At 46.5% G+C, this 18,083-nt stretch overlaps 2 protein-coding genes across 6 annotated transcripts in view; one reads left to right on the top strand and one right to left on the bottom strand.

Annotated features, from left to right (window-relative positions):
• TG (thyroglobulin) overlaps positions 1 to 18,083 on the top strand; it is a 248,977-nt gene that overhangs the window by 195,302 nt on the left and 35,592 nt on the right. For both annotated transcript variants that reach the window (XM_072774560.1, XM_072774561.1), the window contains one exon: positions 17,622 to 17,786. In XM_072774560.1, the coding sequence (XP_072630661.1) occupies positions 17,622 to 17,786 (165 nt within the window). The remainder of the gene's footprint in view (positions 1 to 17,621; positions 17,787 to 18,083) is intronic.
• SLA (Src like adaptor) overlaps positions 1 to 18,083 on the bottom strand; it is an 87,687-nt gene that overhangs the window by 41,371 nt on the left and 28,233 nt on the right. The window lies entirely within an intron of this gene.

The following is an 18,083-nucleotide window of genomic DNA, read 5'->3' on the forward strand; positions in this document are numbered from 1 at the left end:
TGCCCTTCAAAGTGGAGCTCATGCCTGGGAAGGCAGGTGCGTGTCCAACACATGACCATTGATCCTTGCCCTGAGCCTACCTGAGAAGAGATGATTCGTTAGTTTAATTAGTTATCCACTGATTAAATGAATAATGAGGATTATGCATCTGTATTTTGAACAAAAGCATGTACACTGTGAATATTGGCTTTTCACCTCTGGGGAGGACAGTAAGCTAACCATGGACATATTCTAGGAGAGATCAGACCCTCTTGTTTCTCTAGAGATGGCAGTTGTTTATATTTCTGGAACCATCCCCAAAGATGGGTAAGTGGTCCATCTGGATGGGCTAAATCCTCCAGCAGGATCTGTGTGGATCCTCAGAATCTGTGTGCTTCTTCAAGAGGCCTCTTAACACAACACTGTTCTCAGGAAAGAGAAAAGTGAAAGCTTTGTTCCCATTACCCTCCACTGTGATGAGTTGCACAAATGTGTTGATTCACTGGGCTTGTTCTCTTTGGTCATTGCTCAACTGAACACACTAACCCCACTCCAAGGGAGACCTCATCTCTTCCCAGCTTTGTGAGGGTTGATAAAAAAGGTCTCCGGATTTCTCAGAGCTCAGGAAGTTCTCGAGTGGGTCCCAAATTCAGTCTTTGTAACTTTGCTTGGCTTACAAACTTCCTCTCATGCACCAATGTACAAACTCTTTTATTTCCTAGATCTAACTGAGCCACTCATTATTCAAGTGAGGATTGTATTACATGAATATTAACATCAGGCCAGCCGTGAGGCTAAGCTCTAGGGGGACAAGGATGACAGTGACACGCACCCTGCCACCCAAGAGCTCAGTGTGAGCTAAACAGGGGCCAGGAAAGAGCCATGATGACAGGGCAGCATGATGGGGGCTCCAGAGATGAGGGAAACTAGAGAAATGACTGGTGCTTGCAGGGGAGCCAAGGCTCAATGGAGAGGTGATGTTCAGCTCAACCTTGAACATGAAAATTGTCCATCAAAACTAGACATTTGGCGGGGCCAGCCAGGATGTTCATTTTGTGCCTTTTCATTTTGATTTTCATTATGCAATAACTTTAGTTGCATCTTGTCTGGAGGTGGAAGTGACTTCAGTATCTGCCACTTGTGTGTCATCCTGCCTCCTGTGATCTCCTGGCACCTCTCAAATGCAGCTGGGATAGGCTGATGAACTGCCCCTCCTCAAATTGTTTCAGTCCCAGTGCTGTCCTGCCGCAGTCTTCCACTGCACACCCCCCCCCGCCCCCCCACCATCATCCTTGGCCTTGTACAGATCCTCACCTGGTCCTCCCTGCTCCAACCTGCCTTCCCTGTGACCTTCCCCTTTCTCCTGTTCCCTTGACAGGCTCTGCTTGCTTTTGCCTCTGAACTTACTCCTGTTGTTCCACTGACCTAGAATGGCCTTCCCCTCATTTTAGGATCTTACAGAATTAGGGCTGAATCTCCTTTTGGGGCCAGCCAGGGGTTTGATGAAACTTTCATCTTACTGAGTCAGAGTCTGGTCAAAGGGTTCATGTTCCCTTCACTTCCTGCAAAAGGTGAAGCTAAGCTGTGTCCCTTCTGCTCTTGTCCTCTGCCCAGAGGCAGAGTTCTTTGATTATGTAAATGGCCGGTACCCCAAAATGACTCATGTCATGTGGCATTGATGTGGAGGAGGGATGGCAGATATGGTGCCATCTGTCTGCAGCTGAGCCTTGCCCGAAAGGCCTGCAGCTGTCTCAGAAGCAAGAAGTTTGCCGATCATTTTTATTCCCATGAACAGAGCAGACACTGTGAGTCTATGATGATGTCCCATCTGGACTTGCCTTTCTTCAGCTCACTGAGAAAAGGGTCTCTTCCTGTTGTCTAGTATAATCATCTCTAAACTTTCAATTATGCACCCAGACAGTAAGTGTTGAGTAAGCACCCCCATATATTCACAGTCATTAATTACATAAGCAGATGACTCTGCTAATATATACATTATAAATATAAAAATATTTTTGAAATATAAGACTAGTTAAATAATATATTCTAGCATTTTCTTGCTGTGTTTCAGTGGATTATCTTGTGAACTTCCTTTGGGAGACCGAGACTCTTAACAGAAACAAAGGAGACAGGCATCATGGCTAAACGAAGAGGGATTTTAACAAGGAATTTTGAAAGCCTGCATGTTATCTACCCCGGGGAAAAATATATATATAGTCCAGCTTCTGGAAAGAGCACAGAGGTTCTTGTGAACTCTGCTTAAGAACAAAGACCAGAGTGAGTCTTCCCATGAGAAAGAGTCAGTGCAGGAGAAAGGTGGCATCAGGCTCCAGGAAGAGAATTTGATCAAAAGTCTCTCATTAACACCTTCATGTTTCCATCTCTCTGCTGGTCTGTCTTCCAAAAGCTGTAAGTTCCATGAAGGCAGAGAGTCCACCTGTTTTGTCAGTGATTGACACCTAGCACTAGCACCTCTTACAGCCCCAGAGCCTGTCCCACATTACTGAAAGGAAGGGAGGGAGCACAGAAGGGGACAGAGGGAACAGGGTTTGGATATTTTTTTATTTTATTTTTTTTAAGATTTATTTATTTATTCATTGATTCATTCATTCACTCATTCATTCATTCATTTGAGACACAGAGAGAGAGAGAGGCTGAGACATAGGCAGAGGAAGAAGCAGGCTCCTCGCAGGGAGCCCGATATGGGATTGATCCCAGATCCTGGGATCACGCCTTGAACCAAAGGCAGATGCTCAACCACTGAGCCACCCAGGTGTCCCAATTTTTTTTTAAGATTTTATTTATTTATTCGAGATAGCAACGCTGAGTGAGATGGGGTGGGGGGGGGAGAGCATGAGCTAGGGGAGGGGCAGAGGGAGAAGCAGACTCCTCGCTGAGCAGGGAGCCTGATGTAGGGCTCAATCCCAGGACTCCAGGATCATGACCTGAACTGAAGGCAGATGCTTAACAGACTAAACCACCCAGGTGCTCTAGGGAGCAGGTTTAAGACAAAAATAAAAACAAAAAACCTTCCATCCCTGTAGATTACAAACTTCTTCAAGGCCTTAATCGCTTTCTGATTCCCTGAAGCAGCTACCATATCAAGGTGGGAATGGGATTGTCCGGATACTAGCCTAGCTCACTACAGCAGGGCAGCCTGCATCCGGAGACAGCCAGGGGACAGCCAGGGGACAGCCGACACAGCCGGCTGGCCATGTAGCGATCAGGCCTCTCTGATCAGCTTCCCAACACGAACCAACTCAGGCCTCCTCAGTGCTTTGCCCTGCTGTCCTCATCTCCTAAAACGACAACAAAGATCCTGGCCCAGTCACCTCTAAAAGTGCTTTAGTAGCACAAATGGGGTTAAGATCCGTGACAGAGAGATTATGGCTTTCGCTGGCGTCCCCTCCCGCGCTCTCATTCTGTGCTGCCCTAGCTCCTGGGAGATGTGCTTTTGTACCCACGACTAGGTCCTGCATCCTGTACCTAAAGAGGAGCAAGCTCAGAACCGGCTGTGATATGCTTTTAAAGTGGTGTCATGCATTCATAAGTGGGAAATTGCTAGGCGGCGTCTCCTTCGTTGCCGCCGAGCCACAACTAATTACACCAGTGGCGGGTGGCATCCAAGGATGATGGGGGGGGGACAGACCAGCTCAGCAGCTTAAAATACCCTTGGCTGGAACAAAATTCAACCCCGCCAGACTTCTTTTGTCTGGGGGATATTTCACTATTTGTTATTTTAGTTTGAGTAGCACTCATATTGTAAATAATAACTATTGTAAATAATAACAGCTGCACTCTGCATGGTGCTTTAGTTGATTTCACTTGGGGAAGAACTCCTAGAAATATCGATCATGATTTTAATGATTGCTTCTACTTATTAGAAACTTAGCACATGTATGCATTTCCTCTGTTGTCTCCTGAATTCGCCTCAACAAATGAACAAGCCTGAATACTATTCTTATCCTTGTTTTGCATTGAGGAAACTGAGGCACAGGGAACTTAAATCACTTTTCTAAGGACACACACAGCGAGTAAGAAGGATTGCCGGACTTGGAACTGGACCAGTGGGCCCCATGGCCCATGCTCTTGAGGCATAATGGGCCCTTTACTCTCAGGTGAGACCCTGAGAGTAAAGGTGCTTGCCAAATTGTCAGCACAAGATTCAGTAAGATTTCTCGGATCCCGAGACCCATGTTGTGTCCATGTTTTCTATGACTATAATAATGTATGTCTGTTTCCACCTGACACATTTAATGTGGATGGTGTTGCAAATAATGCATACTTATTTAGTCCATAGAGAGGCATTGGCACCTTAGTGAGCATCCCTGGCAGTGTCTGCATGGGAAAGTTTGGAGAGAGAGGCTCCTTGAATTATGGGCCAGGGGTTTCCAGGGCTGTCCTCTGCACCAGGTGGGGGCTGGGCTCGCACCTCACTTCCCACTGGGGCTAATACAAGCGAAGCAAGGAGTCACTGCAGTGGCTAAGGCTGAGCCCTACGTGAACACATAGGGCCTAGTCAGGGAGGGTTGGTATATGAGGCTAGACCTGAAGACACAGATCCCAGGACTGTGCTCTCTGCACAGTCACTGCTGATCACGTCCAGGAAGCCGGGTCATACACCCTGTGTGCTGTCTGGAGATGATTGGGAAGAAAGCAATAATTGGACATGACTTTCTTACTTCTAGCAGTCTTTGCTAGCTTTGACAACATTGTAGACCCTCCTTTTTTTTTTTTAAGATTGTATTTTTATCTATTAGGAAGCACAAGCTGGGGAGAATGGCAGAGGGAAAGGGAGAAGCATACTCCCTGCTGAGCAGTGAGCTGGACATGGGGCTTTATCCCAGGACCCTGGGATCATGACTTGAGCTGAAGGCAGATGCTTAACTGGCTGAGCCATCCAGGCACTCCCAAACTCTCCTGTTTGTTGGGGTAGTTCTTCATACACTATGCTTGACTGCAAGGGTCAAACCTCCAGGGAAAACAAATGGCTCAGTCTCTCCTGTGGCGTAGACTTGAAGCAACAAGGCTTCCATTCTGGGCCAGCTCTCTCTCCAGCTGGAACACTGAAGGGGTGCCTCGAAATGAGGTTCAAGGACAGAGTGCTGGGCAAGGGCCGCCCTTGGGTGCCTTGCATGTGTCCACTTCACTAAGCCGCACAACCAATCTCAGAGGTATGGATAAAATCCCACCTTTGCAAAATGGACTTGGTAAGGTTGTTTGATTTGCTTCAAATGACAAAACCACTAAGCAACAGAGCAGAGACTCGAATGTGCCTTTCAGATTTCTCAATTCATGTTCTTACCACGTTTCTACACTGGGAGTTGTTTCCAACATTGTAGGAGAGTGATAGGTGAGGTGGCATTAGTCAATGAAATCCTGCTGTGCAGGTGTCCTGCTGGTCATACCCAACAGAACTAAGACTGCCAGAACTCATAGAAACCAGGCAGCATGCAGCGTTCCTCACATGACACATTTCTTGTACCCCTTGCAACAAGACTGTGAGTCATGTGCTCTATAGCTGAGGGGCTGGGGTGTAAAGACTTAATTTGTTGAAGGCCAAAGAAAAAGAAGGTGGCAAAACCACGACTTAACCCCAGGCTATAATCCTCAAGGACCAATGCTTTCCTTCTCCCCTATACAGGTGCACTGTTCCTTTATTCTGGGCCGGCAGGTCCCTGAAACAAAGCTACAGGCATAAATGACTGGAAAGAAACACCCGGGCACTTTTGCAAGCTCTAATTATGAAATTATTTTTAAAAGGCAACCTGTACCCAATGTGTGTGTGTGAATTGTTGATTGAGAACGAAGGGAAAGACTCCCTGCATTTCATAAATTCCATTGAAATAAGGGGCCTGTCTTTGCTTCAGTCATCACTCAGCTTGTCACTCTTAATGGGTGATAGCTTTGCCTGGGAAGCCAGTACTCTTCACGTGGCAAACGTTTAAATAGTTTCTGACAGTCAGAAGGTGGCTGAGACAATTAGATGTAATGTTGGTGACAGATGGAAAAAGGCATTTTGTCAAGTCTGCGGGAACCTGGAGGAAAAACTAGGAGAGCAAGCTCCATTCTCAAGGGCAGAGCCAAGGCCTGGCTCCTCTCTACTCCCCAAGCTGAAGTTCCTGGGAGGTGCTCCTCCTTGGAGCCCTACTCCCCCCCACCCCCCGCCACGAATGCCCAGGCCAGGCCTCCACACTGTGCCTCCAAAGATAAAGAGGACTGTTGTGTGGCTGGGCCACGTAGAGAGTAGTGTTTCCCAATGTGTCTGGAGTAGGGAGGAGGAGTACAGAAATTTGTCTCCATCCCTGTTCCCTTTGGCACATGGAGGCTGGGCAGAGCACTGGCTTTGGAGACCAACACACTGAATCCAGCTCCCAAGCAGTGGGTGATGGGGGCAGGTCAATTATCCTCTCTGAGCCTCTGCCATTCTTTCACAAGAGGGGCAGTCATCGTTCCTCAGGTCAGAGGTTTAGCGAGCCCACACTGAGAACAGCGTGTCAAGGGCAGAGAACACAGAGGGCTGCCACTACCTGCTCCTACCTTTCTTCATTCTCCTCCATGGGTACAAACAGTTGGTGGGTAATTTAAGCTTGCAGATAAAATACAAAAAAGCTCAACCACCTCGGAGGGCAGTTGGCAGCACATTGTGAAAAAAAAAAAAAAAGGTTTTAAAAATATTTCCATGTAGAACGCAGGGGTTAAATGATGGTTTCTCAGCTGTGACTCCAAAAGCACCCACAGCAAAGAACTTCCTGGACTGGACTTCCTCAGTGTTAAAAACTTTGAGGTGCCAAAAGTACCATCAAGAAAGTGAAAAAGAGGGACGCCTGAGTGGCTCAGTGGTTGAGCATCTGCCTTTGGGTCAGGTCGCCATCCTGGGGCCCCAGGATTGAGTTCCGCATTGGGCTTCCCACAGGGAGCCTGCTTCTCCCTCTGCCTGTGTCTGCCTCTCTCTCTGCCTCTCATGAATAAGTAAATAAAATATTTTTTTAAAAGGTAGAAAATAAAATAAAGTAAAAAAAAAAGACAGAAGGGGGAAATGTTTGCAAACCATATATTTGATAAGGGATTTGTCTCTGGAATATATGAAGAACACTTCAAACTCAAAAGCAGAAAGACAACCCCATTTAAAAATGGGCAAAGGGTCTGAATAGGGAATTTCTCCAAAGATCTGCAAATGGCCCATAAGCACAGGGAAAGATGCTCAACATTATTAGACGCTAGGGAAGTGAAAATCAACACCGCCATGAGATACCACTTGATACTCGCTAGGACTGCTGTGCGACTAATAATTTTTTAAAGAGACAACAATAACTGGTGAGCATGAGGAGAAATCAGAGCATTCATACATTGCTTATGGGAATATAAAATGGTGCAGCTGCTTGAGGAAAGATTTTGGCAGCTTTTCAGGAGATTAAACAGAGAGTAGGCATGTAACCGTGCAATCCTACTCCTACATAGACAACTAAAAGAGCTGAAAACACACACACACACACACACACACACACACAACTGAACAGATGTGTTCATAGCAGCATTATTTACAATCAGCAAAAAGTGGAAAGAATCCAAATATCCACCAACTGATGAACAGATAAGTTAAATATAGTGGATCTAGACAATAGAATATGATTCAGCAATAAAATGGAATGGAGCCCTACTACACGGATGAAGTGGAAGGATCCAGACAGAAAAGGCCACATATTGCATGATTGCATTCATAAGAAATGTTCAGAACAGACAAATCTGCAGAGACAGAAAGTAGATTAGTGGTTGCCTGGGGCTGGGCATGGGGGTGGGACTGGGAAATGACTGCTAATGGGTTCATGGTTTCTTTGTGGGATGCTGAAAATATTCTAAAATTGGATCATGGTGATGGTTGCATGACTCTGAATATAACTAAAAACCATTGAACTGTATGCTTTAAATGAGTGAACTATACGATACGTGAGTTACATCTGAAAAAAACCATTTTCTCAAGTTAGCTCTAAATGCCAAGAAACACAGTTTTAAAACCTATATAAACATTCACCATACATATATGATACAAAAAATATTTTCCTTTCATATTTTCACATGGTATGTCTTTAATGAGAAACCAATAAAATGTTACACAAGCAGCTCATTCAACACATTGTTCATCATCTGTCAGAAAAATAAAAGTATACTTTCTGAGCTAGTAATACCTTTATATCAGGAAATCGTCATGACTATGATATGTGAATAGATTTCGCTATAAAGGTGTGGGTACATTGCAGGGTTATCCAGCACCTACATAAAACTGGAAGCAATAATGGCTATTATTTATTGCATACTTACAAGTTGTAGCACACCACACCATTACATGAGAATCATCTCATTTCTTCCCCTATAACAATCTTATGGGGGAAACTAACAGTATCATTATAGTCCTTTTTTTTTAAGGTTTTATTTATTTATTCATTCTTGAGAGACACACGCAGACAGGCAGAGACATAGGCAGAGGGAGAAGCAGGGTTCCTGCAAAGAGCCTGATGTGGGACTCGATCCCAAGATCCTGGGATCACAACCTGAGCCAAAGGCAGACACTCAACCACTGAGCTACCCAGGGGCCCCCATTATAGTCCTTCTGACAGTTGAAAAAGAGTCTCCATCAAATATGGACAAAGCAGAGCTGGGATTTGCATCACTTCCATAGCCTGCAGGTGCTCCTAACCCCCTCTGTGACTCTCCTCAGCAGCCTAAGTACCCGATTGCACACTGGCTTTAGAAACAGTCTTGGAACCGAATAGGTAATAGCGCAGAATGATATTCATAATTGACTGTGCAAAAACAAAACAAAACAGGCTTAGAACCAATATGATTTCAATTATTTCCTACATATAAATATATCAATATAAATATACATATATCTATAAATATACGCACACATACACACTAATGGTATTTAACAGTGGTCTTCCTTTGTTGGGAGGATTATGTATTATTTTAATTTTCTTTGTTTTGCTCACCTAGATTTTCTATGATAGATTTTTCCTCTAAAAATTCCAAAAGTTGTTCTGTTTACCCTTTAAATAAACTAAGGTAACACCAATGGTTGGAGGACAATACACTCCAGCCCTTCTCTGGGCCATGAAGAGGATTGGCATTTTGGCAAGACTGTGATGGCAAGCAGGCTGGTCGTTGGGACCACCTCTCACAGTCAGGAACACCTCCCTTCTCCCTTAGGGGTCCTCCTTCTGTCCCACACTTCAATACCCCTGCAGAGCTTTCATAAGAGGCCTTTTCCATGCCATTTGCCCATGGATCAGCTTATAAGACAAGTGATAATGAGTGCTTTCTCCTTGACAAGAGTCAGTTATATTTTAGTACGAAATTGGTCTTTCAAATGTAATTAAATTTTTTTTAAAAAAAGATTTTATTTATTTATTTATTCATGAGAGACACAGAGAGAGAAAGAGGCAGAGACATAGGCAGAGGGAGAAGCAGGCTCCACGCAGGGGGCCCGACGTGGGACTCGATCCGCGGACTCCAGGATCACACCCTGGGCTAAAGGTGGCACTAAACCACTGAGCCACCCAGGATGCCCCTATTTTTTTTTTCTAATTACAAATTCAACATACACTAATTGGAAAAAAGTAAGAATACTCTGAAAAATACAAAAAGCCAATAAAACTCCTCTATCGCTCCCTTGCCTTGAATTAATAGGGGACTCTGGGAATTGATAAAGTTGAACTGTCCCAAGCAGCTGGTGAGGTGATACATAATGGATGAGGGACAGAAGATGCCTGAGAATTTCTCATGACCTCTGCCATCAATTGAGGCAGCATGGCATCATGGGAAAGCCACAGCATTTTAGGGTCAAAGAGTTGGGCTCTTTACCTCTCTCACCTGGCATGAGCAGGTTACTAAAGTTCTTTGACACTCTTTCCTGAGTATATGCCCAATTCTTCTCGGAATAAAGCGGAGAAACGTACAAAAGAATGATGAAATAAGTCTTATAGTTTTTTTTCAGAAACTATATATATATATATATATATATATAATTATAAAATATATAATCTATATTTTAGATAATATTCGTTCTTTCTACTTCACAGGAATGGAGTGGGTATTTAAATGCCCACAATGGCTGTGGGTATTTAAGACAATGTAAACGAGAGCTCGACATAAAGCCATAAAGCAGACCGTGATGCGGTTGTAAATGCATGTCAAAACAACTCAGTCAAAGCAACTTACTCCTGTCATGGGAGAAGCAGACTGTCCCCGCTTTCACTGTCCCGGCCACCCCCGCAAAGATCTTGTTTCTGAGTCACCAGCTGCCAGCCTCTCATGAGTGGGGTGGGAAATAAGGGTCTGGGATATGTTTGGTTGTCATTGTTGTTCATGGTAGGCAGTGCAGTGAAGGACGAAACAGCAAGCCTTATAATCCCAGTTCTGCAACATTCAGTCCCAAGGCCTTGAACAAATTATCTAGCCACTCTGGGTCTCGGTCTCCCCATTTGTAACATGGAGATGACGGTACTTAGAAGGTTATAGTAGGGATCACATGAGAAAATGCACATGAATGACCTGGCTCTTTTTCTTTTTTAAGATCTTATTTATTTATTCGTGAGAGACACAGAGAGAAAGAGAGAGAGAGAGAGAGAGAGAGAGAGAGAGAGTCAGAGACATAGGCAGAGGGGGAAGCAGACTCCCTGCAGGGGGCTCGATGTGGAACTTGATCCCAGGACCCCAGGATCACTCCCTGAGCCTAAGGCAGATGCTCAACCACTGAGCCACCCAGGCGTCCCTGACCTGGCTCTTTTTTTTTTTTTTTTAAGAAATTTAATTTTTATTGGTGTTCAATTTGCCAATATATAGAATAACACCCAGTGCTCATCCCGTCAAGTGCCCACCTCAGTGCCCGTCACTCAGTCACCCCCACCCCCCCGCCCACCTCCCCTTCCACCACCCCTAGTTCATTTCCCAGAGTTAGGAGTCTTTCATGTTCTGTCACCCTTTCTGATATTTCCCACTCATTTTTTTCTCCTTTCCCCTTTATTCCCTTTTACTAATTTTTATATTCCCCAAATGAATGAGACCATATAATGTTTGTCCTTCTCCGATTGACTTATTTCACTCAGCATAATACCTGACCTGGCTCTTAAAAGGGACTTTATCAATCAATGTTTCCTTCTCTTCTGCCTCCTTTGAAAAGTTGATATAATTTAAAGATGGAAAGATGGAAGCAGGGGGACATTGACAGGCCCAGTAGGGCTCCTCAGGTACCCCACGAAGGAAGAGAGAGACTCCGGATGTGAAGTCTTACCTCCCGTTCCCTTCCCTGAACCACAGAGGAACCAGGCTGCTTGTGTTCCCTGCAGGTGTCACCTTCTGCCATCTGCTGAGATTCATGAAGGACCACCCCACTTTTCTACACTGAAAGTCTATTTCGAAGGTTTAAAAAAAGAGTGGCGGCCTAGAATTAGCCAGTGAAGTTGCTGGCGTGCATTTGTCTTCCGATAGTACTAACAGAACTGAGGGCAACAGTCCGGAAGCCAGGAGAGCATTTTCTCTGCACCCAGTTCAGTACACAGCGTGTTCCTTGAACACCTGGCAACAGGTCAGGGAGGAAGCCTGGCTGCGGGGGACTGAGGTTTTGCACATGTGCCCACTTCTTCACAAAAGAAGGAGGCCATCCACTGAGTCTCCTTTACATGCTCTTCTAGGCTGGGCTTCGGCCCCGGCGCTGATGTTAAGCCCTCCGAGGCAAGATCGACACCTGAGCTGGCGATATGGGGAGGGCGTTAGCAAGGGCTGAGTCATACCCTTGTTTTCCTTGTTCAAACGCTCTATGCTTTCACCAACTAAAACCTAGACCTGCTGACTCCTAGGAAGAGGAGGGAGAAATGTGCTCCGATGCCCAGAGACTAGAGTTTCGAGATAAAAGTTGTGTTCATTATCATCCATTTGCATGAAGTTTTGCCACAACTCAGGTGCTATGAGTTAGGGTAAAACTCGTGCTTTGGGGCATCAAGAAGATGGTTTCAGTGTAGAAAACACTAAAGAAAAGAAAAAAAAAAAAAAAAAGAAAACACTAAAGACAATACTAACATGAATGTGGATGTATAATGGCTTAAAAAAAAAAAAGTCTGTCTCTGACTTAACGTCCCGAGTTTTCTCTGGGCTGTCTGGGCAGCTCAGTAATATCCCCCAGTTCAACTGTCTCAAGTACTCTGCGGGCAGCCTCCAGGCCAGGCCCCTTCCCAAGAGAGTGGCTGGTGCAGAGCCGTGGAAGTGACACCTGGTTCCACCTCATCCTTTCTCCCCAGCCCCTGCCAGCCTCTGCTGGGCTCCCCGTTTCAGCACTGCTCCCTCTCACTTATCCCGATCAACCTGAGAGCTGACCATCCAGCCACTCGTTCTAGTGCCATTCTGCTGGATCCGTGTCTAGTGAAGGCCTCTCGTGCACATGTGCTGTGCTAGGCTCTGGGGGCAAAGGGATAACCATCTGCACCTCTGCCATCAGAAGTGCCTCTTCAGGAGGCTTCGGGGTTCAGTCATTTACTGAGAGCCTACTGGGTGCTATGCACTGTTCTCAGTGCCAAGGAAGCAAGGAACCAATGATCAATGACATTCCTCAAATCCTCTCTGCAACACCCTGGTCAAAAGCCTTTCCTGACTCCCTATCACTATCCTGTATGCTATGGTTTACCACCCTCTGAATTTTCTCTCTTGCTTAGGCTGGATTCAAAATCCTCTCAACTTTATTTCTCACTATTCTTTCATGCAAATACCCCTTTTCACTCAGGATAATAAGTAGGCCCATCCATCCATCCATCCATCCATCCATCCATTTGTCCATCCATCCATCCATTTATCCATCCATCCATCCATCCATTTATCCATCCGTCCATCCATCCATCCATCCATCCATCCATTTATCCATCCATCCATCCATCCATCCATCCATCCATCCATTTATCCATCCATCCATTCTTCCTTGCCCTCACTCATACAGTCACTGGTTCACTCATTCAAAACCTACTTTTCTGAGTCCCGGGCCCCATTCTGAGGATGCTGGGATACTTAGGACCCTGTTCCTTTCCTCTCTAGCTCATGTGAGTAATCAGTCCCCTGAACCCATCTGCCACCCCTCCCCCACCTCCCCGGGAGTGACTGTCCATTTCAAGAAATTCTGGTGTGTATGTGTGTGTTATTGTACGTCTGCGTGTATCTAAGTATGTCTGTGTATACTGTGTGTTTCTGTCTGCGACTGTGTGTTTCTGAGTGTGTATGTCTCTGTGTGTGCCTGTACTGTGGGTGTATCTTTCATCTGTGATGATCTGTGTCTATATGCATGCTTAGATGGGGGCAAGTCCTGCTTCAGAGGTGACTAGGGTGGCTGACTGACTGATGTTCAGAAGCTTCAGGGAGAAAAAGCAGTGGTCAGCAATTGTGGTTTTATCTCACATTATTTTTGAAGTTAAAAAAAACACACACATACAACAGGCGGAAACTCATTGCCGATTAATAGCTAGGTCAGATTTAGATAAGTCCAGGCCCAGGGCCAACCAAGAGACTGCTGTGTGCCCAGGCAGGCTGAAGACACTGCTGCCTCCAAACTCTGCAGGGGTCCTGTTAGCCCCTGTGGTGCCACCTGCATTATGAATATACCACCCACCATGCACAGGACACCCACCATCTTCTCTGTGTCTTTATGATGACCCTTAGAGGACAGTTTGTTATTCCCATTCACAGATGAGGACACCAAAGCTCCCGAAGTCGGTCACCTGCCTGAGTCCCTTTACCAGAAAGTAACAGGGCTAGAGTGTGAACCTGGTCCTTCCTTCTGCCAGGTTCAGTTCTATAGGGCTGACGGCCTGTTCTACAGGCCCAGGCTGCATAGACAGTTCTATCCCCAAAGCCCCTGCTCTATGACACACCCTCCTCCGGCCCCATTCTTTTGTCTCTGTCCAAGTGCTTTCAAGTGAGGGCTGAGCTGGCCGTTGACTTGTTTTAACCACCAATTTTCCATGGAGAAAGACATTTCCTTCAACAAGATCGATTAAAACAATATAATTGAGGGAGAGGAAAGTTCTCTAAGCCATCGTGCAGTATCGCTGTAACCCACGCCTTTAACCACTTCCTCACGGTATCGGGAGCTCTTGCTTTTTATAGCTGTACCCAGTGATAAAAACATCAGAGGGAAAAAAAAAAAAAAACAAACATCAGAGGGCCCCTTCCAGAGGTCCGGGTCCCCACAGTCTACCTGTGGGCGAAGCTGGGCTCAAAGGCCCCACTTCAGCAGCCTGCAGTTTGCCAACTTGATTTGCAATTTAGAACATGATACTTTGACCTTGAGTACTTTGAGCGTATGTGTGCACGCGCGTGTGTGTGTGTTCTCTTAAGACAGAACAGATCCAGTGGTTCTCAGAAAAGCTGGGCCCCTCATTAGAAAGAAGCCCGTGGGCTAAATCATCTTGTCCCTTGTAGATTGTTACCATGGTTGAATTCCTGGCTCTGGGCTGCCTGGGTATTTTACTTTCGCGGCTGCTTATTCTCACTGCGAGCTCAGGCATTAGGACTCCATGCGCTATGGATGCTGAAGCTTAGAGCAAGCCCCTGGCTGGAGCTCAGTGGTGCAGGAACCTTGCCTTGTGAGTTTTGTAGCAAATTCCACCAACAGTGGAAGACTCTGAGCTTTTTTAAATGGTATGAGGACAGAAAACCAATGTAGATGACCACCTCCCTGCCCCTTGCCCTGTTGCATCTGTGGACCAAGCAGCCAGCCCCACTCTAGTGGCTCGGAGCCATCAGAAAGGGCTTCCAGGCCCCAGGATAACAATATTGCTGCTGTCAGGATCCACACCCTACATGCTCTCTCCTCTCTCTGGGCTTGGGTTGCAGCTACCCTCCCCTCTGACTCTGGCCACAAGGTTCCTCTTTGGTCCTGACAGCTAAGTACAGAAGAGATGGTAATAATGCCACCATCTTTCTTCAAGAACCTGCCCAGTGCATATGGAAGGCTGACCCGGTGGCTGAGGGCTCGGCCTTGGAGCCTGGTCACCTGCGTTCAGACTGTGGTTTGGCCTCCACCCAATCCTGTGGTCCTGGGTGAGTCATTTGCCTTTCTGTGTCTTGAGCCCCTTATCTACACAATGGGATGATAATATCATCTGCCTCATGTGATGGTCGTGAGGCACAAAATACTATCTGCAAAATGCTGAGGACACATGAGGAATACTCCACCGAGGTTCTGTCTTTTGATTCTTAGGCATCTCACCCTGAGAGGAAGCACATGGAGCTGATAGCACTGTGTCCACGTGACTCAGGAGGGAAAGGTGCTAGCTAAGGTGTGAAGTCACCATGTGGAGTTGGAAGCCAGGTCGGGTGCTGTGTTCAGCGGCATCTGGCTGTATTTAGATGCTGAGATTCGGAGCCTCAGCCCTACTTGGGGCCAGAACCGGCCCCAGCCCCTGGCCCTCTCTGCAACTTTTGGTATATGCCTCACCCAGTGCTGGCCTCAGCTCAGCCCTACCTTCAGGATGGCCTAACCTCATTGCAGTGCCTTTGCTTTGCCCATGACCCTCCATCCTGACTGTGAGGCATAAAGACCACTAGAACTTTCTGGAAGCAGTGTCGGAATGTGCTCCCTTACTTTAGGAAATATGTCCAGTTGGGATCTCAGGAGGATGGATCTCCTCCCCTCTGGGCATCTGTCTTTTGTCTGCTTTACACAATGGATAACAGCAGCAGTGACTCAGGTGCACTTTGCTTTACAGTTTCCAGAATGCTTTCCTCTGCAATGCTTCAAGGAATCTTCTCAAAGACCCAGTGAGAGCGGCACCCTCTGGTATACCCATTGCAGTATTTCTGGTATTTTTACCAGTTTCTGATGGTTTAGTTCAGGGTAAGGGCTAGGATGGAAACATATTCTATGGATTCAGCCCAATCGGTGCTCTCTTTACATTGGAGTAAGAGGGTACAATTCGGCTCAAGAACATGGCATCTTGTTCTGGGTATAAAAACACATATGTCATAATGTAGAGGTTGAGAGCATGGCCAAGATGAGCTGCTTGGATTGGGGTCCTGGCTCTGCCAGTCACCTGCTGAGTGATGTTGGGCAAGGTCCTGAACCTTTCTGTACCTTAGTATCCTCCTCTCTAAGATAAAGGGTCAAATAACATTTACTTCTGAGAGTTGTAGAGAGGATTTAATGAGTTTATTTGTATGGAGTCCTTACAACTATACCTGAAACTTTGTAACTACTCAGTACATATTAACTATCATTATTAGTTTTTGTTGTTGCCAAGATCCTAGGTCCAGGTACATTTTAGATACACCATAAGTGAGAATTTCTTTTTCCACTTGGGCCTCAGTTTGCCTCCCTGCAAAATGGGGTGGCAATTGTACCTACTTCCCCTCAATGTTGCAGAGATTGCACGAGACACAAATTTCCTGAGGGTGAGTACTGGCAGGTGGTTGTAGGTGGGCAGTACACAGGACTTTCCAGCCCAGGCCCCTTACTACAGAGTTTGGTCAGAGAACTAGAACCTCCTACTTCCTGCTCAGGGTCCTGGGGCCCAACAAACTCTGTAGCCCAGCTGCCTGCATCTGTAGGCTGGGTCAGACCCTGGCAGCATTTGTGGCTTTGCACAAGTTACTGAATTTCTCGATGTCTTCATTTTCATATTTGTGACAATGGGAACAGTGACAGCAGCCAACTTGTATAGCTTTTGTGAGGATAAATGAGAGGACGTGGGGGAAGCTCTTGTGTTAATAGCCGAAGCCCTCAATCAATGGCCCTTGCTGTGTGTTACCAATGGCAGTGGCACTAGTAATAGTATGGTGCTGGTAGTCCCATAGAACACCAGTATGGTGCTGGTAGTCTTGCTGAACAACCTTCCCCCCACCCTGCATTATTCCTGATGCCATAGTGGGCAACAGTGTCTGAGCTGTGGGGTGGTCCACAGACAGAAAACTCTGGGGTTGTACCCTAGCCAAGGCACTCAGCCCACCTCCCCCACCCTGGGCAGATGACCAATCCCACCAACAGCCCAGGCCTGGAGATGGACCTCCTGGTGTTCCCACCGCCTGCATTCCTGGAGTGGAAAGGCTCCCAGCCAGCCAGCATTTGACAGAGACTTGCATTGACTCTGCTGGAAAAATGTACTTGCGCAATGACTGTGTTTCCATCACCTTCTAGGTGGGCATATGTTCGAAAGTCTAACTCTGTCTTAACTGAGCCAGGAAACTTACTATTTAAGGAGACCCAGGAGGTGAGGGTGGGGGAAGTGGCCCCACCTGTCAGGGTTCTCTGCTCACAGGACAATTCTCATCTTTGTCCCTGTCCTGTCAACCACTACTGGCTTTTGGCCTCAATATACAAATTTAGTCAATGATCCTTCTGTCTTTCTGTCTAGTGCCTGCACTTCCCAGGTAAGGAAACTGAGGCCAAGAGAGATACTCATTCAAGATCACACTTGATGTTGATAGGATGGTGATAAGTCCTGCCCTCCCAAATGCCTGTAGGCATCTCCGGGAAGGGTCCTGGGACTTCCAAGTGTGGATGAATGATGCAGAGTCCTAATGTGGCCCTGAGATCTCTGGGCTGAGTGGGAGGTGATGGGGGAGGATACAATCTAGACTATTTGTCCTGAGTCTGTGTTTTCTTCCAGGGTGGCTCTGCATTCTCCCCAGCTGTTGTCATCAGCCAGGGGAGGGCTCAGGAGCAGGCAGCTGCTCTGGCAGAGGAGATCGGCTGCCCCACCTCGTCCACCCAAGAACTGGTGTCCTGTCTCCGCCAGAAGCCTGCCAGCATCCTCAATGATGCCCAGACCAAGGTGGGCACTTGTATATGAGTTGGCTGGGGAGCGACACTCTCTGATCTTTTCCAAATGGGAAACCAGGCCTAGAAAGGAGACCTGACCCACCCAAGACCACACAGCAGGTGGATGACTGGCGGAAGTTAGAACGTGCACAACCTGATCCCCAGCACCGTGGGTGGACCCAGCTTGTAATAGACCAGGCATAGGTACTGAAGGTGGACATATCTCTCTACACATTGGATTTTATCCGTAAAATATAATGTGGGCCTTATAGGGTAGGAGGATATGATGAAGGGAAACATGTAAAGGGTG

Source organism: Canis lupus, chromosome 14, assembly GCF_048164855.1.
Source record: "Canis lupus baileyi chromosome 14, mCanLup2.hap1, whole genome shotgun sequence".
NCBI classification, from domain to species: domain Eukaryota; kingdom Metazoa; phylum Chordata; class Mammalia; order Carnivora; family Canidae; genus Canis; species Canis lupus.